Source organism: Ochotona curzoniae, unplaced genomic scaffold (assembly GCF_017591425.1).
Source record: "Ochotona curzoniae isolate NIBS_2020 unplaced genomic scaffold, NIBS_Ocur_1.0 contig_3190, whole genome shotgun sequence".
Lineage (NCBI taxonomy): Eukaryota > Metazoa > Chordata > Mammalia > Lagomorpha > Ochotonidae > Ochotona > Ochotona curzoniae.
Genome location: NW_024465751.1, coordinates 20,009,875 through 20,036,579, shown reverse-complemented (window position 1 = coordinate 20,036,579; position 26,705 = coordinate 20,009,875). Strand labels below are relative to the sequence as shown.

The following is a 26,705-nucleotide window of genomic DNA, read 5'->3' as shown; positions in this document are numbered from 1 at the left end:
TGAGAAAGACTTTTTGTTTTCCTTTCAAATTTACTTTTTCTAATTTGAAAAATAAAATTTAAAAGTTGCTATTGTAGAAAGTGAGGAAAGATTGAAAAATAAAAGCAAATGAGCAGCCCTCACCAAACTTAAATGATGCCAAAGCTCCCTTTTTAGCCTTTAAGCTATTTAGTTCTAGCAAATGTAACACGCCAAAGCAAACTGCCCGCCTCAGGGAAGCAGGTATCACAGTTCCAGGAATTATGCAATCAGAAACTTGAAATTAGTCACAGTGGAAATACTGTTACATCACAGGAAGAGGTAAACTACAAATTAGCCTCTCACTACCTTCTTGGAGTCTGTTGTTCCACATTTACCAACATACCATGAACAAATTCATCTTCAATTGTAAATTATATTTAGTTCATTTAATAGCCTACTGCATACTGATAAGGTTTAATTTTAATATTACAGGGAAGACAAAGAATCTAAAACATAATTCAGACGGATTTGTTTCAACAGTTCATCAGGATCAAAGGGTATTTTGTCCAGCCTGGAGAACACCACAAAGTCTGGTTTACTTTGCTGAACTATCTTTTTCATTAACCAATAATGAGGATCTGTAAACAAGGATATGTAGTGTCTACTGCATCTTTCATGAAGGCTTACATGTAACATTTACTGTACATTCATCTAATTTTAGGACCTAAGAAGAGTAACATCCAAGTACAAGAGTATATATCACAGTGTCCTATAACAGGCTGTTCTCAATAAACACATCAGAATCAGGGCCACCCCCAGGGGACAGCAAGCTTGGCCTCTGTTTCAGGCACCGATACCCCATCCAGATGCCATTCCTATCCCAGCTGCTCCACTTCCAATCCCACTCCCTGCTTACGGTCTGGGAAGAAGTGTAGGATGGCCCAAGCCCTTGGGACCCTGTACCTGTGTGGGAGACACAGAAGAAGCTCCCGGCTTCAGATCGGCCCAGCTCCAGCCTTTGCAGCCATTTCAGGAGTAAGCCAATGATATCTCTAAGACACCCATAGTAAACTGAAATAAACTTTTGAATACAGTGCCACAAAAAGTAACATCTTTAGTTATGACGTCATTTATCTTCCTGAGTTAGCAAACAGATCACATTTTGTGAGCACACTTGAAAAATATGCATGCTTCCTGTTACTGAAAAAGATTAAATGAAAACTCAAATACACAAACATGCTCAACTGTACCTCACAAAAAGGCGCTGCCATTAATAAACATACATATCCTAGTACTTTGGCTGGCTTATACACATTGAGCCAGTACCAGTAATTCTGAGGATACCTAATAAGAAAAAACAAGGAATCTTTCGTGGAACGTGGGGTCAGACTATACTGCCTCCGTTCTGGGAAGAAACAATCTGTTCCTCGATTCTCTTTAGTGTCTGGATCTATCAGGAGGAAATTTTTAATTCCGCAAAATTTTCAGATGAATACTGAATCACCAATGAGAACATATCTGTACCTGGATCAGAAATAACAGATCTCACGAAGAATGCAAAGCCACCTCTCAAGAATAAGAAAAAGGTGCAAGCAGCTATTTTTCCATTCAGTGAATACTCTGACTTTTGCTGAGTACTAAGATTACCGAAAGACAAGACAAAGCCACAGCCTACTCCTCCACTCAGTACGTTACAATCCACAAGCCAATTCTGGCCCAATAACTGTTTTTGTAAATAAAGCTTTATTAGAATATAAACACAATCATGGATCCAATCTTGTGGTTTTCACAGTACAATGGTAACATTGAGTAACAGGCAACAGAATTGTCTGACCCGCAGAGGCTAAACTTTGGCAATCTCTGAGCCAAAGGGAGTTCACAGGCCATATCTAGGTTAATGAGTCAGTGGTGTAGACAGTCTTAAAGGAGCCGAGGGAAGACATCAGGCAAGCTTCCTGGATGAAAAATGGTTAACTGAGACAGGAGTGAAGATGGAGAAACAGCCAGACCCAGCACTAAGGAGTGCATTCCATAAAGAATTAACCACATGGAAAAAGGCATGGAGGCAGCAGAATACAGATCACACCCAAGAACTCCAGAGGTTAGCACTACAGTGCAGCATGCAGAGTGGTAGAACACAACACCAAAGGCAAAGGCGGTGTCAACTGTGCACGTCAGGATGAAAGCTTTATGTGCTTCACTTTGTTCTCACACTTGCAAAAACAGAAAACCCTCACGCACACCTAAAGGACTTGTAAAGAATCCGCAGAGAAAAGGATACCAGAGGCAGAAGAGATAAAAGATGGAGGTAGGAGACTTAAATACTTTAAGTTCTTTCTAGTTTTCTGCCCCCTCCCTTTTCTAATATCACATGAACACTTTGCCTGCTCCAACAATGCATACTAAAAAGTATGATTTTGGTCAGAAAGGATATGTTAAACAGTTGAAGCAAAAAAGCAGGAAGAACAGACCCAGCTAGATGCAGTGTACAGCTGAAGGAGTAGGAGAGGAAGCTACGAGCTGACAACTGACTGTTCCAGGCAGATACATGAGCACTGCAGCATGGAGTTCCCACACACGGCAAGTCAAACACCTCACACTAATAGCCCCAAGTGCCAGGGGAAGCAAAAGGAATTATGCTACTGCAAGGTTTTTATAGCTTGATAAATGAAATCACATTAAAGACTATATTCATTAACCATAAAGAAAAATAGGCTTAGATAAAAAAAAAAACAAGAAAACATTAAGTGGAATTATTTAAAAACAAAAACAAAAAACGTTGAATGATCCTAAATGGAAACAAACACCAAACAGACCAGATTGTTTAGACTGAAAAGAAACACCAAGATAATAACAATAAACCCCCAATATTAACAATTACATTAAATAGCAACATATTAATCCTTGCAATTTGAAGAAAGGTTACAAAGTAACCTATGTCTTCTATAAGCGGATATTTCAAAAGTAAAAAACACTGATAAACTGAAAGAATAGAAAAGATATTCATCAACAGACAAATAATCCCAGAGCCTAAAAAGTGACATTCCAGAATGCTCACAGCATCACTTCCTAACAGGAGAAACAATTCTAGCTGTTTGTTTCCAATTACTATAGATAAAACATGCACAAGCAAAAATAAATAAATAAATAAATAAATAAAACCCACGAGAAAAAAAAAAAACAGGAGAAATCCACTGTTGCATTTGGAATTAAAACCTTGAACAGGAAAAGTACATGTAACTTTATCAACATTAACAGATAAAAATCTATCAATGGCTGGAGTGGAGAATTACCAAAAAAAAATTAAAACTAAGATGAGCAGAACTGGAGCCTTTCTGCAAGGAATGACAGTGTTCCATACTCTAAAGCAGCAATGTGTAACTGAATTCTCTGGACATCAGATTCAAAGAGAAATATACAAAATAGATATACTAGAAAAATTTTTTGAAAAGCCCTACATTTGTCTTACCAACATCACTGTTAAAGTCATGATTCTTCCAAGGGTGTCAACGTAGTAGACACTGTCTTGATTCCATGAGTCACGGTGCAGGTAATTAAACATCCCGAATGCATGCATGTGCTCCAGGGTATACTGATCATCACCAAGTTTTACTTCTGCAACAGCTGGAATTAATAAAAGAAAAAAATCAAGATCATATCATTACTTTTTATAGAACACTCATGATGCAAAGAAAACACCAAAAGCCAATCAAAAAGCCCTCAAGAAAATTCACTATCACCCACGTAAGAATGTTGCTGGGCACCAAGTACGGTGTGCAGAGGCTGTACCCCTAAGAACTTAGAACACAGTGCCCGTACCATAGGACTGTCCATTCCATAGCCCTCTTCTTTTAGAAACATCTGGTAATTATGAGCCAAACTACTAACACGAAATAGGAATAATATTGAATAGTAAAAATGAAGGCTTTTCTATCTTCTGATCAAATCAGCCCAAGTTATACAGCATTTTGATACTTTTCAAATGTTTTATCTCTACTAACAGATTTTTATCACACATTAAGAAATGAGCAGAATGATTTATTATCTCATTATATAGTGACAAAATAAATGCAAGTTAAGTGGTGACTTCCCTAATATGCTACCACTTTTATCGCTGGAATGCAAGCATGGTCTTCTACCCACACAGAAGGACTTCTGTCGCGTCAACATTAGTTGATTCCCTGATTTGAAGTTTGATAAGAGCGACTTTTCTCTGCCCACGCCTCCTGCTCTTCCAGGCAGGTAAGAACCCTGTCAGCTCGTAGCTGGCTAAGACCTAAAAGTGCTTTCTGCTCAAAAAGGAAATATCTATATGGACGATGCTGGGCTAAAATGATAGCATAACTTAAAATCCACTCTACAGTATGCTGATCGCAGCTATTTCTCTCTTTTCCCCAAATGCTAACCTGTTCCTACCTACTTCTTGAAGTCCCAGCTCTTTTTTTTATGTCTGTACTTTAGAGATGGCAAGGCAAAGGGAAAAACAAAGAAAAAGACAGCTCTTATCTACCAGTTTCCTCTTCAAACACTAGCAAAGGTTCGGGTCATGTCAGGGCCAAAGCTGGGGAGTCAACCTAGGTCTCCCCGTCACTTGTACCCTCAATGCTGCTTCCCAGGACTGACATCAGCAGGAAGGTGGAGTGTGCAGCTGGAGCTGGAAAATGAACCCAGGTACTCCACTGCAGGATACGGTACCTAACTGACATCTAATCGTTAGGCTAAATGCTCAACCCTGACACACTTCGTCAGTCATTTATTCATCAAATATCTTAAAAGAAATTTGTATTACAAGGATGACCAAAGACTACAGAAGAAACATACGTTAAACAAGTAATCATACAGGTTTATGTACTAAGTTTTATATAATCAGGGGCTGGTGCATTAGCTTAACTAGCTAATCCTCCACCTTTATGTACCACATCCCATAAGGGCGCAAGTTCGTGTCCCATATGCTCCACTTCCCATCCCACTCCCTATTAATAACCTGGGAAAGCAGTAGAGGATGGCCCAGGGTCTTGGGACCCTGCACCTGGGTGGGAGATCCAGAGGACGTTCCTGGCTGTGGATTGGCTCAGCTCCAGCCATTGTGGTGAACTCAGGTGTGAACCAGAGAATGGAAGATATTTCTTTTTTTCTATGTAAATCTGCCTTTCATATAAAAACAAATATCTTAAGTGTTTTATATGATTATACTGTGATGTTACAAGGAAAAATTACTCGGTATTACAAGAACATATAATAGCTGATTCAAGTGAGGGGTGATTCAAGCCTGGAGAAAATTTAGAAGCAAAATCACCATTTTATGATAGAGTTCACAGAGGTTAAAGAAACAGAAGTTTAGATTCTATTGATTAGGAGGCAAGCCATGATCCATTTTTGGTCTACCAGCACCACTGTGTGGATGAAATGAAAAACTGCAAGCAACGTCCATGGTAGAACAGTGCAAAGCAGACAGTAACAACAAATACACTTCCTTCATATTTGGGCACCGACCACTGGATGATCCTGAACAAGTCAGAGGTTTTCCTACCCTTTATTCTAACAGTTCATCTGCAAACATGTGGACACAGAAAATCAGTGCTGAGACCACACTAACTTTGCAGGGTTTTGGTTACTGCACTCCTAAGATTGAGTTCATCAGTTCTAGCAAATAGAACTAAAATGAGAATAGGGCATACTACGCATTCTGCACAAGCTCTATCAGTGCACAGCAGACAGCTGCCTCAGGCTCCGTGCCAACAGGGGAAAACGCTGTCAACTATCTTGACGAAACAGGAGGGAGACAGAGCGATGCAGAGCAGCACTGCCAGAATGTACCAACTTCACTGCCGGCAGAGTGCCTTCACAGAACGCCCTCCCAAAAGGGCAGGGCAGGGGCACTAACCTCTGCTCGACCTTTACCATCGCTGAAGAGGAACCTTTTACAGAGAAGCCCAGGCAGTAAATACTTAATTACTTAATGCTGTCTTGTATTGGAAATAAAAGGGAAGGGATGTGCCATTCATTTTTACCACATCCTTAGAAAATCTCAAAACCTATAGCTTCTCACAGGCAACCTATGAAAGTTTCAGGGATCTTTAAAAATCTGTAGTTTTCATCTAAATTACTTGCTCAGTGTCTCAAAGCCCACGTTTTGGGAGTTTAGTCTGGAAAGTGTCCTGCTAATGGTTAATGGGTTAAGGTGAAAGGATTTTGGGTGGGGAGTTAGGAGGACTTTGGGAGTGCAGGAGGTAGCCAGCAGGACTCTTCAGGCCCCTGGGCATGGCCTGGGAAGGCATATCTCAGGATCATTGATTTCAAAAGTCCAGTTAAGCCCAACTGGACTCCTTGCTTCCTGGCTTGCCACAACTACTCCTCTTCACAAGTGATGCCACCGCAAGTCTCCATAAGACCCCTGACGAGCAGAGCTACCTGAACCTCCAACACTGTGCAAAGAAACCTCCTTCCTTCTTGAAAAGCTCCTCCCAGGCACTTGTCATACTAATGAAAACTTACACTCTGTTAGGTTTGGGCATGCACTGGTGAATGAAGATCTATTTCACATCAAAAGTGTTAATGTTATTCACAGGGCCCGGTGCAGTAGCCTCGTGGCTGAAGTCCTCACCTTGAATGCTCCAGGATCCCATATGGGTGCCGGTTCTAATCCCGGCAGCTCCGCTTCCCATCCAGCTCCCTGCTTATGGCCTGGGAAAGCAGTCGAGCATAGCCCAAAGCCTTGGGACCCTGCACCACTGTGAGATACCCGGAAGGGGTTCCTGGCTCTTGGCTTTGTACTGGCTCAGCTCCAGCCATTGTGGCCACTTGGGAAGTGAATCACAGGACAGAGATCTTTCTCTCTGTCTCTCCTTCTCTCTGTATATATGCCTTTCCAGTAAAAATAATCTTTTTTAAAAAAGGGTATTTACTTCTGCTTCTCTCCTCCTTTCCAACCATATGTTAATTACATGAAACTGTCAATGCTGACATGTTTCAACACCAAATACATTTGATTAAACCTAGTGTTTGTATAAGTATACTAATTTTTTAAAGGGAAGAGAGAAACAGAACAGCAGCTCAGAACTGAAGGGCAATTCTCGGGCCACTTGCCTTCCAGAGTCAACCTAATGCGTTACCCTCCCTTGCGCTTACTGAACTTGATGTCTGTGTATGCAGACATAAAAAAGGAAGGTAAGACTTTACATATTCAGTTCTAAAGCAAAACTTGTGGAACAGAGCAAGCCCACAGGAGAGACGCTCCCAGGAAACTGCTTTATGCAGTGTCTGATTGCACTGCACTCTGGTTATCTTCCCTGCATTTTCCTTATAAGAGCAGACAGGAATGGAAACTGTACATAACTACAATGCTTGGACCACCTTCTCTCCCATTACTGTCACTAGAACCAGACCTTCCCCAGCTTTTCTTCCCTATGCTCTGGAGGAGGAGACGGGCCACAAGAACCATTTGAAAATGCACAGCTGTTACGGTCAGTTTTACCACCAATTACCCAATGGCTTAACTCAGTTAACCTTTCTCAGTACCTTCCTTGTCACTTGTTTCCTCACTTATAATAAACGTTGATGCTGAGCCTACAAGTTTATTAATAAGCTTAAATTAAAAGCACACAAAATATTTTCTGTATGGCACAACAGAAGAATCCCAACGGTTGACTTCCTTGGCCCTCGGCTCCGAGGCTAATCCCAGTTAGGTTTTTCTGTTTCCACTCTGTTCTGCCAGAAGTTATTGCCTCTCCAAAGGCCCCTTCCTCTCCACTTACCTTTGCTGAAAACTTCCACTTAAGAAATAAACAAATGGGGTCCGGCGGCGTGACCTAGAGGCTAAAGTCCTCACCTTGAACGTGCCAAGATCCCATATGGGTGCTGGTTCTAGTCCCGGCAGCTCCACTTCCCATCCAGCTCCCTGCCTGTGGCCTGAGAAGGCAGTCGAGGACGGCCCAAAACCTTAGGGACCCTGCACCCGCGTGGGAGACCTGGAGGAAGTTCCTGGCTCCCGGCTTCGGGCCGACACAGCACCAGCCGTTGCGCTCACTTCGGCAGTGAATCATCGGATGGAAGGTCTTTCTCATTGTCTCTCCTTCTCTCTGTATATCTGACTTTGTAATGAAAATAAATCTTTCAGAAAAAAAAAATATATATAAGAAATAAATAAATGGAAAAGTTTGCTCCTGGCTTCCCTATCCTTAAAGCAGAGCTCTCTCTGGTCCTGTACTTCACAGACATTTTCAAACATACTATATTACCATTTTTTCTCTATCCTCAATAAAGCTTTAAGTTTTTCTAGCTCCATTATTTTACAGAAATTATTTTTCATGCCAACACGGACTATTAAAGGTCAGATTTATCTTTCCCTTGGAAGAAACCAGGAAGATGAAATCAGTATTTTTAAAAAATTGCAGAAAACTTTTAGAAAAACACTTTGAGTACACATCAAGCAACAAAAGATAGTGATCTTTAAGCAATGAGAAACCTGAGAGATGAATGGTATGACCACCCTGGATTTTACTGTCTTATTTTACAGACCATGCATCAGGAAAGCAATGTGCAACCTCCCGAGTTCAGGGAACTGAACCAAAGTCTGTGGCTCAAAGCACAGCTAAGAGTTCAGCAGAGAGAGCTGTGCAGGCTCCCCCCCAGGCACCCGGAAGCCCAATGTGTTTCAGCAAACTATTGCAGGTCAAGAGGAGAAACACAGGTTGCAAATTCCAATTCCGACAGGTTAAACAGAGAAAACCAATTTTGGGGAGACTGAGAATCCTGGAGAATCTTACCTCAGCATGAACAGCTTTATCCCTTAACTGTGCACTGCTCCAACCTACCTTAACATGTCGTACGAGCAAGAACCAACCGAACTGATCTATCTGCAAGTGACTGAACTATATCCCAAGGCAAACTCATACACAGTCCGAAGCATTTGGTGCCCAGTGAAAATGCACAACTCTGGCAAGACAGTGAGCAAAGAGAGCAAGACCCACCCCGAGAAGAGTGACAGGCAACAAAGCCAACACCTGACTGTCCCAGAAGCCAGAACAGGACACTAAAACAGCACAAGTGCACTACATCTGTTTAAAATAAGTTGAAGTATAAAATGTACTAAAATATTTAATTCAAACTTATGGAGACAAAAATTAAAGTTGAAGATAAAAAATATATCAGATGTGTTTAATGAGATTAGCATCACTCAAGAAAAGTTAATGAGGTTACAGGCATGAAAATAGAAACTATCCAAAATAAGACACACACACACAGGGAGAGAGAGGAGTTAGAGAAAGGGAAGGGGGAAGAGCGAGCAAGCATGAGCAGGTAAGTGGGGTCAACTTCAAGCTATGTAAAAATGGGTAACTAGAATCCACAAGTGGAAGGGAGAATGAAAACTACAAAAAAACAAAGGCCATGGGGCCCTGCAGCATGGCCTAGCGGCTAAAGTCCTTGCCTTGAACACGCCGGGATCCCATATAGGCGCCGGTTCTAATCCCAGCAGCTCCACTTCCCATCCAGCTCCCTGCTTGTGACCTGGGAAAGCAGTCGAGGACGGCCCAAAGCTTTGGGACCCTGTACCCGTGTGGGAGACCCGGAAGAAGATCCTGGATCCTGGCTTTGGATCGGAATAGCATCAGCCATTGCACTCACTTGGGGAGTGAATCATCGGATGGAAGATCTTCCTCTCTGTCTCTCCTCCACTCTGTATATCTGACTTTGTAATAAAATAAACAAATCTAAAAAAAAAACAAAGGCCGAAAACTTTCAAACTTGATAAAAACTTTGAACTTACATGGTTCAACAAAAAGGCTACACACAGTCCCAACATCAACCTGCCTAACGCCCTCCTGGCGTGCAAGCCTCAAAAGCAGCCAACGGGGAGAAGGCACAGGAGGCGCGTGGCGACAAGGACAACAGCGTGCAGCCTTCTCAGAACACAGGCAAGACTCCAGGGCAGTAACTGGAATACTGCAACAACAAAGTGTCGGCCTACAGTGGTAAATGAAAAATATCACTTAAAAATCAAAAGGATGATGTCTTCAAACTACAAAACCCAAGAAATGATAACCAGAAAATTCATACTCCAAGAAATATTCAAAATTCTTCGGGCAGAAGAACTATACCAGATAAAAACATGGGTTTACATAAAAGAATGAAGAACCAGAGATGCCAACCACATGAGTAACCATATGGTACTTTCTTATAACTTAAATCTGCAACAGAATATAACTTAAAAGTTTAACAACATATTGGAGAATTTCAAATAATATGTAAAAGTAAAATGCATGAAAACAACAACAAAGGTTAGGAAGAGAAAATGGAGGTATACTTCCAGCAGTATAAAGAAGGTTCTTACACATTAAATAGTATAATACCACTTGAATGTTTCCTATAAGTTAAAGATACATGCTATCAATTCTAATGCAATCACTAAAACAAAGAACTACAGTTAGTAACACAGGAAATAAAAATGAATTCATTCAAGATACTCAACCCAAACATTGCAGAAAAAATGGGAAAATTCCATTCTCCCCAAGACTGGATAGGATAAACAGAATTAATAAGAATACTAACCTAACCAAATTAAACAATAATAGTAAATGTGATGTCTAAAACAGAATGCCCAACCTAACCATAAGGCAAGCCCTGGGGTACCGCTGGGCGCAGGTGCCCCACTTCCAAGCCTGCCCCCTACTAACGCGCCCAGGAAAGCAGCAGCAGATGGTCTAACGTCAAAGACCCTGGAATCAGGCTGCCACCTCAGAGACCAGAAATTAGTTCCTGGCTTTGGTGTGGCCAAACCCAGCCCTCAGCAGCTGTGGCCTCTGGGGAGTAAACCAGGGGTAGAAAAATCTGTCTCCCTCTCCTCCTCCGTAGCTTTCAAATAAACAGGTAAATCTTAAACAGAAAAACCCTACCTGTTCTGCCAACTAAGAAATGCATATTAAATACAAACACCAATAGGATAAAAGTAGAATACATATATATAAATAAATATATATATGTATATATAAAATGGTGAATTAATCAAAAAAGACTAAAACAATTTCAACTACAGGCAAACTTTAAAGTGAAGAGTATCAGGGCCCAACGCAATAGCCTAGTGGCAAAGTCCTCACCTTGAACACAGCGGCATTCCATATGGATACCGGTTCTAATCCAAGCTGCTCCACTTCCCATCCAGCTCCCTGCTTGTGGCCTGGGAAAGCAGTCAAGGATAACCCAAAGCCTTGGGACCCTGCACCCATGCGGGAGACTCAGAAGAGGATCCAGGCTCCTGGCTTCGTATCAGCTGAACTCTGGCTGTTGTGGCCAGTTGGGGAGTCAATCAACGGCCAGAAGATCTTTCTGTCTCTCCTTCTCTCTGTATCTCTGACTTGGCAATGAAAATAAATCAATCTTTTTTTTAAAAAGTGAAGAGCATCACAGTATAAAGGTTACTTCATTATTATAACAGGGTCTATTTGTAAAAAGGACATAATAATGTTTATGTAGAACTCTAGAATGAAGAAAAACTGATAAAACTTCAAATTCAAATCCAAGATTTCAACATGCCTCTCCTACTGCAATGACCTCAATCCAACTGCGCTGAGCGAAACAGTTCAAATCAAAAAAGGCACACAGTGTATGATTCCACGCAGGTAAAATTCTAGAAAATGCACACTAATCAGTGATGGAAGTGCATCAGCTGCTTAGAAATGCAGAGCGTGCGTGAGCAGCAGGGCGTGTGTGAGCAGCAGGGCGTGCGTGAGCAGCAGGGAGGCGGTTACGGGGGAGCACCAGCAAAGTCCGTGCCATGGGCATCTGATGACGGGATGATTTTGCGGGTGCGCTCCGTGGTCAAGACGGTCAAGCTGTACACTTTAAATAGGGCCATTTTGTTTTCGATTACACCTCAATACAGCTGCATAACCTGTGTGTGATACAAAATCATACGTTGCTGTCCAGGCAAGCTGCAGTTCTGACAGCGCTGCAAAGGGTGGGAAAGAAACTCAGTGAATAAACACTACGTAGTGTGCTATGATGTACCAGGAGTAAGGTGCAGTACAGATTCCAACTTGGACACATTCTAAATACATAATCAAATAATGTCTCAATCCTGATGCAAGGGTGAAGTATGAACTAGGTAAGTGAGATACAGAGGGAAAATATTCATAGACACACAGAATACCTGAAAATTCTAGACACAGGATGTGTAAAAGGCAAACGTTCAGAAACAGAAATGCTGGAACAAAGGGCAATTACAATTTCTCCTGGACTAGGAAAAAACAAAGTGCCATGCACCATTCAGGCAGCAGAGGGGTTTGGGAACAATGCGGCATCATTCAGGATAAACCGCTGTGTTGAGCTCAACACCAAACACTGGCCTCACATCCTACATACAACTCCACACACCCGGCGTGCCCACCAAAGGTTTGCTCAATTAAAATGAACTCCTTGGGCTGAGATCAAAGAAAACGAATCACCAGGAGTTCCTCAGTTACTCCCCACCACAACCTTCACAAAGGAAAGTTTCCTAAAAACCCTTTTTTCATCATCCTCAGGTCCTCAATGAAAATCCTCATGAACTCAGAATTTGAACTGTTCTCTCCATTTCTCTTTCCTTCCAATCTCAATCTCCACAGCACCCAAGAGTGAGCAACTGAAGCCCCAACTCTGTCCGCTTCCTTTCCATACCGGAAGCCATCAGATGGGAGCTCAGCACCACCACATTTGCCTTACAAAGGTTGTAACCAACGCTAACCCTGCTGAGTGGCATGGTAGGGTGGCACACACAGCTTAGTGAGTTCTCAAGAAAGCTAATACTTTCAATTCAAAGGACCACCCATTATGAGAATTCACTTTTTTTTTGGTATTAAATAGTTTACAAAAAGGTAAGCATATGTTAGCCTTTAAGAAACACTTCCCCACTAAGGACAGAGTAGTAAGAAAAGAAACTTAAGAACTTCACACTTTGGTCGAAGAAATAGATAAATGGAATATTTTCAATGGCAGGCTGGTGTTGTGGCACAGCATGAACCACACCACCCATGATGTCAGTATCCCACAGAAAAATGTGGGTTTGAGTCTTGGCCATTTTGCTTCCAATGCAGGTCACCTGGGAAAGGCAGGCGAGCGGCCCGTGCCCCACCCCTTCTACCCAGGGGAGGCCTACATGCATTTCCTGGCTCCCGGTTTTAGTATGTGCCTTGTTCAGACAACCTGGGGAGTGAAAACTGAAGGATGGAAAATTAATCTCTATCACTATGCCTTTCAATATCATTAAATAATAACATTTTCAAAAAAAAAAAACCCCAGGAAATAAAGATTGAGTAAGTATTGTCTAAAGGAGAGCAGGAGAGCGAGATGAAGGGTTCCAACAGGGAGAGCAGGAGAGCCGGTCCGAAGGGTACTGCAGCTCAGCTCAGCGACTCGCACCAGGGGAGAGGCAAGCAGAAGCCCAAACCGTGGCTGCATTCATTGACAAAAAGAAATTCAGCAACGATGATGCCACCATTAAAAAAAAAGTTAAAAAAATTACAGATCTGGACTAACAGTTTGGGATTTTTTTCTCCTTCCTGGATCTGTGCCGTCTGGTAGCCCTTCGCATACCCACACTAGGCTGGATTACCTTCACTTGTCCCGGCCAGTGGGCCAAGACTACGCCTGTTGCAAGTAGCAGCAGCTTGAAAAACACCCTTAGGAATCACTACTTTTCTCTTGAGCCCTGCCAGGCCTCCCCAGCTGAAAGGATGAGACCAAATGGAGACCAAAGAGCACCACCTGAGCAAAAGCCTCACCTATGGCGTCGGAGGACCCCCGCAACACCCCGCGCACACACACACGACCCCCGCCCCAACACACACGACCCCCGCCCCAACACACACGACCTCCGCCCCAACACACACGACCTCCAACACACACACACCGCCCCAACACACACACACGACCCCCACCCCAACACAAACACACACACACAACCCCCGCCCCAACACAAACACACACACACAACCCCCGCCCCAACACAAACACACATACGCACGACCCCCAATAAAGAGAATTGCCCACAGACCCATAATGGAACCAAAAAGTGCAGAGTAAACCCAGCCAGCATGGAGACAACCGAGATGACCTGTCGCCCAACCAACCACTTTTGTTTGAAGCCACAGAAAGTCTGGGCCGCCTTCTTCACTTACTAAATGCATTAGCTAGCCACACTTGCTGCGTGAGTTCACTAACAAAGACTGGAAGAGACACAGGTGGGAATCAGGGAAAACTCATGTTCTCTCATCCTGGTCAACCATCTCCTAAAGTTCTATTAAAGATACACACTCCTCCAGCAAGCTTTCCCAGATCCTTGGGTGGGTTTGGAGAAGACACAGATACTCTCACTGCACTTTAATAATTATGTGGACCCTGCTCCTCCCAGCTGGACGTTAGCTAGGACTCATCAATCCCTGGAAGAATGTTCCTCACTTTAATAAATGAAATGAATACACACCTGTTTGATAATCTATTAACTCTAGACCACTATGTCTAAAAAAATGTGTGATCTAAGCATCAGAAGCAAGTGTTTTTTACTAAAAGAAAAGCACTCTGAACGCTCAGCACTGGACCCTACAAAAACAAGGCGACGTCAGCCAGCGACAGCTCAACAGAACCAGGAGCGGCGACCTGGGTACCAAAGCCACAAGGTCCTAACGCTGCCCCGCCCCGAGCCGGGTGAAGGGTGCGAAGGAGCTGCAGCTGCCCCTCCAGGACTCGGCCCTCCCGCCCAGACCCCGGGGCTGCCGCAGGTGCAGGCCCTCAAGGCGCACTTCCAGGGCGATACTCCAGCAGCAGGCACCGGGCCGGGGAAAGCCTGGGGGCCGGGGACAGCACCTCGGACCCGGGCTCGTCCCGAGGAGGGCGGCCCGAGGGTCCCGCTATGGAACAGCCGGCCTCCGCCTCCGGAGTGGACATCACTACTCCAGGGCCGTCCGCCTGGAGACCACCCCCACCGGGCCCAGCGGTGAGGAAAGACACGGCGGCTTCGCCCGCCTGAGTCAGAAAAATTGCGGAAAACGTGTGGTGGAAGGCGGCCGACAAGGGCAGAGGGCCGGAGGGCTCAGGGGCGCCGCTCCCCACCTGCGTCTAGCTCCAGCTGGTAACAGGGCAGAGGCTCGAGAGACAGCTTGTAACCCTCGAAGCGGGGATCCAGCAGCGGTCGCTTCACCCGCAGCGAGCAGTTGGCCGCCACCTCCATCGCCTCCCCGGGTCTTAGCCGGAGAACTAATAAAGCTCTTGTTGAAAGGTCCGCGCTTCCCTCCACACGCCGGGACTGGGACGCGGTGTGGTTCCCCTCCCAGCACGCCCTACGCTGCAAAATGCCTTCTGGGAAATGTAGTATTCCCTGTGCGCCCTCCGGCCGTGCTGCATGCTGGGATGTGTAGTCGCCGGGGGACCCGGCCGCCGGCGCCACAAAGCGCTGTCAGGACTCGTTTACCCAGAGGGCTGAGCAACCGGGAGGCGGCCCGCGCTAGTTCAATTCTCACTTTATAGGCAGGGTGGCGAGAGCCCGCCCCGGAAATGCGTGTTCTAGCTTTCTGTGTGCTTAGGTGCCCGAGCTACTGAGGGTCTAAGTCCGGGCAGCCCAAGAGTGTGGTAGGTAACGGTCGCCAGCGCAAGGGTCATTTCGTCGCTGGGAAGGGACGGCCCTCGCCCGCGGTGATGGTGGTGAGCTATGCCCGTGGTCCTCGGGGCCGGGACCCGGGCCCGGCCCAGGCTCCTTTCGCTGTGCTGTCCCCGGTTAGCGTCCCCGACCCGCGCCCCGGGCCTGCGGGGCTCCCCGACAGGGCGTGCTGCCGGGCTTGGCCGCCAGCCAGTGCTCGCTTTGTTGTCTGGCTCCGCCTCTCCCGCTGTCTCCGCCCTGTTGGGGTTGGCCCCGGCCAGGTCTGAGCTGGGAGGGATTCCCTAGCGCCCTGGTTTGGAGCGGTGAGAAAACTGAGGCCTGAAAAAAAAAAAAAAAAAGAATGAAGTGACTTGTCCAAGGTCACTCTCTTCCGCCTCCAGAGGGGGCCGAGGCGAGATCAAGTTCACAATTCTGGGGAATGGTGCCGACCACTCCATCCTACGAAGGGATTTGGGAAACGTTAGCCTCCGACTGCCAAAAAAAAGAAAAAAAGCAACTGCAGTTCCCAATTTCTTTCTTAAATTCTCTTTTTTTTCCCCCTGTTCTCTTACAAAAAGAAGAAAAAAAGAACTGTGGAAAAACTCATTATCCGTTTGAGTTTCATGTAGGCGGGAAGAGAGACAACAAAAGCATTCCTGAGCTGGTGACACATTCCGTGGGAGAGCATAAGCCTATCCAAGTTTTTTTTTTTTTAATTAAATTGTTAAATGGCTTGCACGCTTTCAACACTCAACCATCCCCGCCTGCAAGTGTGTGTATACGCTTTTCTTTTCGATGGTCTCTTTGAAAATTGGCAGTTTGCTGAGTTAGGAGTTATTTTTGAGACATCCATTTTTCCGTTTCCTCACCAGCCATCCATGTGTTGGGAAAGCCCCCGCAGCTCACATCCTTTGCAATAGTTGAGCAATTAGAATTCTGACTGCTGCTGGTGAAGCGCGAAGCAGAGTACCTGGAGCTTATCTGCTGAACTCGCTTATCAGCAAACATGCTCACCCTGGTGCTACTGGGTTATAAGGCTTGCTCAACTTTATGATTGAGGTGTAGGTGTGAGAGCGATCATGCCTTAAGCTCTGCAGTTACAGCCCGACACGATGGCTCAAGTCCTCAGCTTGAAACCACCAGGATCCCATGTGGTCACCATTTCTCGTCCTGGTGGTTCCTTTCCCTTCTTGCTAATGGCTTGGGAAAGCAGTGGAGGATAGCCCAAGGCCTTGGGACCCTGCACCAGCATGGGAGATGCAGAAGAGGCTCCTGGCTCCTGGCTTTGAATTAGCTCAGCTCTAACCATTGTGGCCTTTTGGGGAGTGAGCCAGAAGTTGGAGGATTTGTCTGTCTCTCCTTCTCTCCATAAGTCTGTTCTTCCTTTCTAATAAAAATAAATGAAGCTTTAGGGGAAAAAAAAGCTCTCCTGTTAGTTTTTGGAGAGTTCCGGGGTAAAAATACCCAAGTTCAAAATCTGCCTTTTTCTGTCAAATTCACCATTTTCTTGTGCCTCAGTTTCCTCATCTAGCAGGTTATATTAGTAACAATGTGTTCTGGGAATTGTAAAGTGCTAGGCTAGTACCAGATTCATGAATGTTGTTCTAACCACTATTGTTACTCTCTGAGGACTTACCCAAGGGGTCCACGGGGGTGGGAGATGGGACCGTGGCTCCTGCAGCATGACTTACTTCTTGGGATGCAGTGTATAAAATGGAGAGTAATGCTACTGTTAATGGGTGGTTAGAATTGATCACCCCTCTGTTGATAGGCTCTTGAACATGTTAGGATGCTTGCCTAGAGGTTTAGAAGAAAATGCTGTGTAAGAGTTCTGGTTCTGAAAATACATGTTGATGTCCAGGTTAGCAAGATGAACAAAGATGCGCAGATGAGAGCAGCGATTAACCAAAAGTTGATAGAAACTGGAGAACGAGAACGGTAAGTAATGCATTGTGATAAACTGCGTTTCTTCATCTCCAATAGTTAAATTTCTGAAATCTAACTATCAAGAATTGAAATGTAAGTGCAAAGAGTTACAGAAAACTGAGATTATCAAAACTTTCTGTTCCTATCAGCTATGAAACATGGTGTCTGCTTGGGAGTGCAACACTTGAAAGTGTATCCTGTAGCCGAACAGTGGCCCTCGAAGCAGTGGCCCTCGGGACTGTAGCCTAGTGAAGGTGGCAGAACTCACTTGTTACCAACCTCTCTCATCCTCTGGACCACATGTGCTCTGAAATAATGTTCTCTTCCCCTCATGTGTAGCAAATTCTAGCTCATCTCTTTGGTTTTAATTTAAGTGTTGCATTTTGAAGGAATCGATAAGTTCCCAGCCAGGTTGTTCACTCCTAGCACTTAATCACATTACATTCAAATCACTTTGCTAGATTGTATCCTGCCATATAATTTTAATTTCTTGATGGCAGAAACAGTAGTATCCGCAACCTAATGTTAGTACTGTGCCTGGCGTACACTTGGCCAAGTAAATGTTTGGAAAATGAATGCGGTTGGAAGTATAAATCAAAGTCTGGAAAATTAAAACCTCCCAGAAGCAGGATGATTAAGTTTATAAGAGAAATATAGGTACATATCTTATATGTATTTCAAATACATATAGCGAGAAAAAACTTTCAGATCTAGTGGCTTAAGGTGAGCGTATAAGCTCACAGAATAGCATGAGAGAGCTTCAAATTGTTCGTGGAAAGTTCATACTGACTTCATTTTTTTAAAATGAACGTTTTTGAAAAACCTTCTTGTAAAAGAGTTTATTCTCTAGGATAGAAAAATTAAGAATTTTCCAGGCCAACAACGGAGGGAGCCTTTTAGGTGGATTGAACAGAGTATGCAAAATCCCAGAGCTCTGGTACTTGATCATGTTCTGGGAGCGGCGAACGGCGAGAAAGCTAGAAGGTAGAGTTTGATAGCCGTGCCTGGAATGCTGAAGGAGAGTGTGGAGTTTGTAGGTCAGAATTCTTTCGATTGAAAATGAACACGAAAGATGGCGTAACCACTGGAAATACATAATCATAATCACTTCTTAGAAAAACATCTAGGGCGCAAAGCTGCTTCATACGTCATTGAATCTGGGCACACAAAAATTTTTGCCAAGAATATGTGTTTCTTTTCCTCTCTCAGCTGTCCATTCTTTGTGTTGGCATTGCTCTCAAACAGGCCCTACTCCCAGGGGGCAGAGATTAGCAGCTCAAAATTTACATCCCATCACAGACTACCCTCCTCTTCCTCAGCAAAGGACCTAGCTTGATTTCCATCTTACTTAGGTAATAAGCCAGTTATAATCAGCCCTGTGTAGGTTGTATTTTCATTACAACAACCCAACACAGATTCATACACTGAAAGTGGCTGTGGTTTTTCTGTCCAAAAAAGGGTAGGAGAATGGGTGGCAGGGAGTACAGAAACATCTGCTGTTGACTTTATTTTTGGGTGACGGGAGTCATCACAAGATTTGAAGAAAGGGAATGACTAAATCACATGTACACGGTAGGTTCTTATTCTGGAAGCGTGGAGGATGGACTTGAAGGAGATAAGATAACAAAAAAAGGAGAAAATCTTACTAGGTTAACAATTAAGAGAAGCAAAAAGGGAAAGGAGAAGTTAAAACAGTTTTCAGAAACTTAAAAAAGGAAGCACAGCCCTCACTATGAGGAAGGACATATCTAGAATACTGCCTTGGGTTACTTTTCAGTAATTAGCCGAGGGAATTTTATACTTTTTTCATGGCTTTTTTTTTTTTTGGAAAGTCTGACATACTGAGAGGAAGATCTTCCACCTGCTGATTCACTCCCCAGTGGCCACAGCAGCCAGAGCTGAGCCGATCCAAACCTGGGAGCCCAGAACCTCTTCCAGATCGCCCACATGGGTGCAGGGTCCCAGCGCTTGGGGCCATCCTCGTCTGCTTTCCCAGGCCACAAGCAGCGAGCTGGATGGGAAGCAGGGTTGCCAGAATTAGAAACGGTGCCCATATGGAATGCTGGTGTGTGCAAGGCGAGGAATTTAGGCACTAGGCTGCCGCATTGAGCGCCCCTCCTTTTTTTTCTTATTTTTTATCCATGCAAGTTAAAGTTCCTGCGTTCCTATACCCTGTTGAGACTAGAGACGACAATCAACAAAATGAAGTCACTGTTTCTGTTGTGCTTACACTCCAGTGGAACAAATAGAAAATACGTATATAAAGGTGGAAGATGGTGGTGAGTGTTTAGAGCAGAGTGTGATGAGCTGGAATATTTTGGCTAGGAAAGGCAAGAAAGGCTTCACTGAGAAGAAATAAGGATGATATGAGGGAGCTTGCTCGTCGTTTTTGAGTAATACATAGAAGCGGAAGTGACTGCACCAGAGGAAAGTGGACAGTCAGGAACAGGCAGATTGTGGGGGACTGTTTAGGAAGTTAGTGACGGCTGGGAGTGTTACTGTGAGTAAGCTGGGAAGGCGCTGAAGGGTTTGGAGCAGTGAGGAGAAAGCCGTGTGCACAGAGACTACGGAGGCTTAGTACAATCCAGACCAGACGAGCCTGAACCAGAGCAGTGATGGCAGCAGTGAAGGGAAAGTTTTAATTCTAGTGATATAGCATAAAGTTGAAACCAGCAGGATTGGATATGTCATGTTAAGGTGGAATGAAGGATGTTGTTAGGCTCTCCAGTTTGAGAAAGTTGTAAAATGAAGCTGCCATGTGGGAGACAGAAAGCAAGATGAAGTGAGAGAAAATCAAAAGTTGAGTGTTAGTTTATTAAAATAGAAGGACCTAATTAATACCAAAATGGAAGATTCAGGTGAATCGAGCAATAACTGTTGAGAAGTGATTTTCTTTACAGATCTGCAGTGGTGCTGTGTCCTTGATGCTGTTAGTTGCAGTGCATACCTTTATTTTTGTACCATTACAAAAGAAGACATTGCCAACTCAATTATGGCAGGCATGTGAACTATTGTGTTGTTAAAGTGGTGGGGCACTGGCTAGAATAGCCTGATGTTCTGGGAAGGAAGAAAGTGCAGGCTGAGTGTAACAGGGACGAGAGCGCTGAAGGATGAGAAGCCATAGTCGGTAGGTTTTGGAGTATAAACATTGCAGAAATGTAGCTGCTGCAAGCTCAACTACTAGCCCCTGCCATATACAAGATTTGTAATACTGCTGTTGGTGAAAGTAGAAATATGTAAGGTGGCAACAGACTAGAGCTCCTGGAGAAGTGGGCTCGCCCCTTTGCTGAATTAACTGTACTCATTAAATGATGCCCAGATGCAGAAGTGGCCCACAGTTCAAATGGCTTACCCAAGATCGAATAACAGCAAAACGACAGAGCCAAAGTTAGGCAATAGTTAAAGTTTTGTGACTCAAAAGCAAGAACATTTAAACAGTTTAAACTTTGCTTTAGACATTCCTGTCCATAAAATTCAGATTGTAACTGGAAAACATTTGTTTCTCAACAGCCTCAAAGAGTTGCTGCGAGCTAAATTAATTGAATGTGGCTGGAAGGATCAGCTGAAGGCTCACTGTAAAGGTAATCCGTCTCACTGACGACACAGTTAATCCCGCTGCGCTGAGCTCTTCCGGCTTGGGGTTCACAGCTAATCCCGCTGCGCTGAGCTCTTCCGGCTTGGGGTTCACAGCTAATCCCGCTGCGCTGAGCTCTTCCGGCTTGGGGTTCACAGCTAATCCCGCTGCGCTGAGCTCTTCCGGCTTGGGGTTCACAGCTAATCCCGCTGCGCTGAGCTCTTCCGGCTTGGGGTTCACAGCTAATCCCGCTGCGCTGAGCTCTTCCGGCTTGGGGTTCTATGAGAAAGCATAGTGACTGTTCTGATGTGCATTGAATGAATTGTTAACAAATAGAAGAAAATTAAGTCTTTATTAATGTAGTCCTTCTGTCAGTGATAGAAGTCCATCTAACTCCTAAGTTTTTAGAGAATTTGTGTTTTTCTTGAAATAAAAAGCCATTATTAAGATTTTTCTCTGGCATGAAGTACTTGGGGATTTCAGTAACAGTGTTCGTAAATACGTATTAGCAAATTGAGCACTTTAGGGTGACAGACGTTCAGGAATTGTATCTTTTCTGTAACCGTTATTTTGGAAATCTCATGAAAGTTCCAAGAAATTGTGTAGCTGTCTTTGTAACTGTAGGCTGGAAGTTTGTAAGGTCACTGCTGTTGATGCCAGTGGGTAAATGAGTTTTCTGACTCGGCTTTTGTATGATGGAATTCTGTACACTTCTAGTGACTCCCCATTGTATTGCAATGATTTTTACTACAAAAATTGATAGAGATTATTGAAACATTAATTGTAAAAAGGGCATAAAATTTGGGGTCATGGAAACTTCAGTTAGCAAGCCTGGAATTGCATCGTTGCCTGTGTTTTGACAGGTGTCTGATCAGTAAACCTCAGTTTTCCGACCTGTAAAGTGGGAAGAATGCCTAAACCTTTACAGGGTGGTGAATATTGTATGAAGTACCTAATACTGATCTGAAAATATGAGTTATATTCCCTCTTACTTTTTTTTTTTGACCTGCCTAAAGAAGAGAAAGAAACACTAGAGCAGTGTTCTGCATTCTAATGATTTGTTATGAAATTACAAGTTAAACTAAAAAAAATGTGTGCTCTCTACACATTTAAGAGCTAATGTGATTATAGTGAAGCAAGAACTGTCCGGGTGTGAGGTTGAATGTATTAGATTTAAGCAGTACAGCCAAGTTCACTTTCAGTGCTCCAGTTCTTGTTATGCTGAAGGCTATATAGCTGAGATGGACAGACTTTCGTCTTTAGAGTGTGGAGAGCACAGAACATGTACATGAACATGGAAAAGAGAAAAGTACCCTCATTTTTTTTAAGACCAGTCTACACTCTTAAAAACATGATCTTAATCCTTCCTCTATGAAAATCTTTCTTACAGATAATGATTTTAAATGATATGATTTGTTTTTTGCTTTTGCATAAGAGGTAATTAAAGAAAAAGGACTAGAACACGTTACTGTTGATGACTTGGTGGCTGAAATTACTCCAAAAGGCAGAGGTAAGGAACGCGGACTGTCCCGGGCAGCTGTGCTAAGTCATGCTCTTTGTCCTTCCCGCCGATTCCGGTTTCCTCTCCCTTTACGAGGAGACGCACCCTTTCCCTGGTTGCTTGGGTACTGCCATGCTTGATGGGGACACAATTATAGTTGCCCTCCTGCTCTGCTGTAGTCCTGAACACCAGAGCAGACTAGAGTTGTCAAGGTTTTTTTTTTGCAGGGCCAGCATTGTGGTACCGTGAATTAAACTATCACTGGCAGTGCTGGCATCGCATGTGGACACTGGTTCAAGTCCCAGCTACTCTGCTCCCAATCCAGCTCCTTGCTAATTGCCTGGGGAGGCAGTGGAAGATGGCCAAAGTCTCGGGTCCCCTGCCACCTACATGGGACACCCGAAAGGAGCTCTTGGCTCCTGGCTTTGGCTTGGTCCATCCCCAGCCATTATGGCCGTTGGGGGATGAACCACAAGATGGATTATCTAGCTCTCTGTCTCTCCTCTCTCTCTGTATGTGCAGCTCTGCCTTTTAGGTGAATAAATAAATCTAAATAAATCTTAAAAAACGGTTTTGTACTCCTGAACAAAATGCCAGTTCGAGGTGTTAATGCAGATAATTTTTAAAATTTTTAAAGAGGTAAATAAATAACAACTGAAACTAGGATTTATAAACCTAGTCACATAAGGCCTGACTCCCCTTAAATACTTAAATAATTCAAAGTTTTACTCTAGTCCTTGAGTTTTTGGTCTACTATCTTTCCTTATTAATAATTTACAAAGGTCTGTCTGCTTGAGTGTCTAATTAAGAATTTAGTAATTCCATAACTTCATCTTCAACGTCATCTGTAGTTAAGACTCAACATTTCAGTACCTTCTAAAGTTCTCCCTTCCATGCCTTAGTTATAGAAGGGTTAATTCTGTGAGTGCTGATAATGTGTAATATCAGGTGAGAAACTGCGTCATTGCTTTCTCAGATGTAGCTACATTGCTTTCATTTATTTTCATAAAGTTGGGAAATTTTTACAATCATAAATGGAAATGTATAAATTAAATGATCTATAAATTTTCTTGCTCAGAAATAGTAAAAGGAACTTTAGCATAACAGGGAAATAAAATTGGAAAATTATTACTAAAAAAACACTAATTCCTTGAATTACTATCAGCTGCCAGGAAATGACAGCATGCCATGGCCCTTCTCATGCGTCTCTGTAGGTCTACCTACAGCTGAAAAGTTTTTATTTTTTTTTCTTCATATTTGTTTCGAGGAAAGGAAAAATATTTATTATCATCCTAACTTCTTTTTGATTCATTATATTTCACATGATTTAGGAACTGGCTCAAGAGGTGAGAAAAGTGCCCTTCACTTCTCCCTCAACACTTGTGTCTTGGATTTTTGCATCTGTTCTAGCTTCCCCACTAGAGAACAAGCAAACAAAGAATAGTGAAAGTGACTCTGTGTTGTTGTTAGTCTCTTCTTACAGGCAGGATTAGAATTGCTTGTATTATTATTATTGTTTTTACTACATTTCATTTTATGACACAGTTTCACAGGCTCTGGGGTCCCCCTAGCCCCTCCCCATACCCTCCCCCATGGTGTCTTGCTCCATCTTATTGCAGTATTACAGTTCAAATGCAGTCATGATTCTTTCATTGCCAGCATGTACCATGCATAGAGTCCAGATAAATTCAACAGTTTCTTGGGGAGACCATCTCCGGTCTAAAAGCAAAGCTGGCAGAATATCATCCCAACCAATTAAAAGCCACAACATAAAATCAACGACAGTTTACAACATTATGAACTTAATTGACATGGTATTGAGTGACCGATATGTTAGAAAATGCAAGTTCTCAACCACATCCTGTGACTACCTCATTGACATTTCTATTTTGGTTTATACACAACCGGCTGCTATACACCTTAAAATGGCTATAGCTGTCTTGTGTCTAGTTTCATTTTTTAATTTAGCAGTTTATAGTGTTGAAGCATGATTTTTACTGAACTTTGCGGATTTTAGGAGAGTCCAAACTGGCTTATAATTCTAACAGGGCATATTAGACTTGCTTTTAATTACCTTTTTTAGTGTGCAGTTGATTACATTTCCATTTCAGATTGATTCAGTTTAACAATTTAGAGAAAGGAATATCTGCTTTACTTGATTTGCATGGCACTTTATATAAATCTTTCTAGAAATACTGAACTGTATCTGCAGTTTGTTATTTCCCCTGAACACAACAAATATGTTATAATTTCTGTTTGATACCCCCCACACATTTTCACATTTATTGGCTTAATCTTTTGAAAAGATTCACATAGACCATATTCAGGAAGTCAACTATAAGTTCTGGAGCCATGTTTTACATCTTTTTGGGATCAGACAGTATATGCACTCATTAAGAAACATATTGAATATCCCTAACCTAAAATGCTTAGGACCAGAAGTGTATCCGATTTTTGGACTATTTGTATACAAGATAAGATACCTTGGAGGATTCCAGTCTAAACATGGAATTCATTTCTGTTTCATACATATTTGTAGTGGCCCTGGCAACCCAGCCTCGTCATGTCAAATTTGGAATTTTGTATTTGTGTTATGTTGACATAGAGAAAGTTTCAGACAATTAGATTGTCAGATATGGGATACTTAACCTGTTAGTCCCATTACCCTCCAAACATTTAGCATTTTATGATCCTAGAAACCAGTGTGAATGTTCCCTCATCCAAATTTAATTTTATATTTTATTTATTTAAGAGAGAAATAGAGATCGCCGATCCATTACCTATGCAACCAGACCGGAACAGACCAAAACTGGGAGCCAGAAACTCCATGTGGGTGACAGAGACCCAACTGATTAATCGTCGGCTGCTGCCTGGCAGTGTGCAAAGCAGGTGGCTGGAATTCAAAGTGGAATCGGAACTCCAGCCCAGTGATGCACAAGGAGGTGTGGGCATCTCAAGTCAAGCCAAGTACAAGTTGTCTTGGGATGATTTGGACCATACAAAAGTCATTTAACGGCCTCTGTGTTTAAAAATGGCCTCAATTCATACTTCAGAGTTTTCCATCCTGGCTGCCCTGTTTCCAATCCCACTTCCTGGCAGCGTGTCCTGGGAGGCAGCAGATGATGGTTTTTGTGCTTGGGTAACTGTCACCCACATGGGAGATCCAGATGGAGTTCCTGGCTCATGGATTTCGCCTTGCCCAGCCCGTTTTTGTGCGTATTCTGAGATAAGGAATGGTTAGCAGATATCTCTCTCCACCTTCCCAGAAGATGAAAAGTAAACATTAAGAAATAATAGTTTGAATCTTCTCAGGTTTCTCATCAATATATAGTATTTTCACGTATTGGTAGTTCATTAAATAGTGAATTACAGATTCACATGTTTTTCCAGATCTGTTACATGTATTTATTGAATCTGAGGGGTGTTACATTTTTTAATTGGTAATATTAAGTATGAAATCTCAAAATGACTTGTGTATTAGAACGCTCTCTTAACGAGCACTGCTGTTTTTGTGTTTCAGCCCTGGTACCTGACAGTGTAAAGAAGGAGCTCCTACAGAGAATAAGAACATTCCTTGCTCAGCATGCCAGCCTTTAAGATTGAATTAGATTGTGTTCTGTGATTTTATTTCTGAAAGTAAAACTTGCCATAAATTAGAGGTCATTTTCCCAAAATAAAATCCTTTTTTGTATAATGGTATACAGTTTTCAGTACTGATGTATACATTGTATTGATTTTTTTCCCTAAATGTGTTATTTTAATAAATATCTCATGAATAACTTTGAAGTTTGCTTGGATTTCAGAATAAATGGGACTTTGTCTTTATTACTAATCTACCAGATTTATTGAGAGAAATGTCAGCTATGAGTCAGTTAAAGGATTTCACATGTGCAGTTCTCTGTGCTAACGACCAAGAATCGAGCAGCCTTGATGTTGGTTATGGTATATTCCTTTTTTGAATCCCCATCTTGTAGCACGGTTCATATTTGTTATCCTTTTCGTCTCAGTGTGCCTGCCTTCTGCTTCAAAAGTTGTTACCACCTAGTGGAAGAGAGAACATTAACAAGCTGGCTCCTTATTACCAAGCTCTCTCTGCACAGTCTACCCATCTGAACTTTGAAAGCAGAATAAAGCGCATT

At 43.1% G+C, this 26,705-nt stretch overlaps 2 protein-coding genes across 5 annotated transcripts in view; one reads left to right on the top strand and one right to left on the bottom strand.

The window, feature by feature from the left end:
- Positions 1–15,237, bottom strand: part of NUDCD1 (NudC domain containing 1) — a 65,568-nt gene extending 50,331 nt beyond the window's left edge. For both annotated transcript variants that reach the window (XM_040979407.1, XM_040979408.1), the window contains exons 1-2: positions 15,043–15,237; positions 3,431–3,585 (exon numbers count right to left, since the gene is read on the bottom strand). In XM_040979407.1, coding sequence (XP_040835341.1) covers positions 3,431–3,585; positions 15,043–15,160 — 273 coding nt within the window. In that variant the 5' untranslated portion in view covers positions 15,161–15,237. The remainder of the gene's footprint in view (positions 1–3,430; positions 3,586–15,042) is intronic.
- A 168-nt stretch (positions 15,238–15,405) lies between these two features.
- ENY2 (ENY2 transcription and export complex 2 subunit) lies at positions 15,406–26,345 on the top strand. Of its 3 annotated transcripts, none has more exons than XM_040979405.1 (5): positions 15,406–15,558; positions 17,427–17,503; positions 21,002–21,072; positions 22,501–22,575; positions 26,087–26,345. In XM_040979405.1, exons 2-5 carry the CDS (start codon positions 17,436–17,438, stop codon positions 26,161–26,163), a joined length of 291 nt encoding a protein of 96 aa, XP_040835339.1. In that variant the 5' UTR covers positions 15,406–15,558; positions 17,427–17,435; the 3' UTR covers positions 26,164–26,345. The 3 variants fall into 3 exon arrangements, with proteins under 3 accessions (XP_040835339.1, XP_040835340.1, XP_040835338.1); XM_040979406.1 differs by having other exon boundaries at positions 15,431–15,562; XM_040979404.1 differs by having other exon boundaries at positions 15,462–15,630.
- The last annotated feature ends 360 nt before the right edge of the window (positions 26,346–26,705 follow it).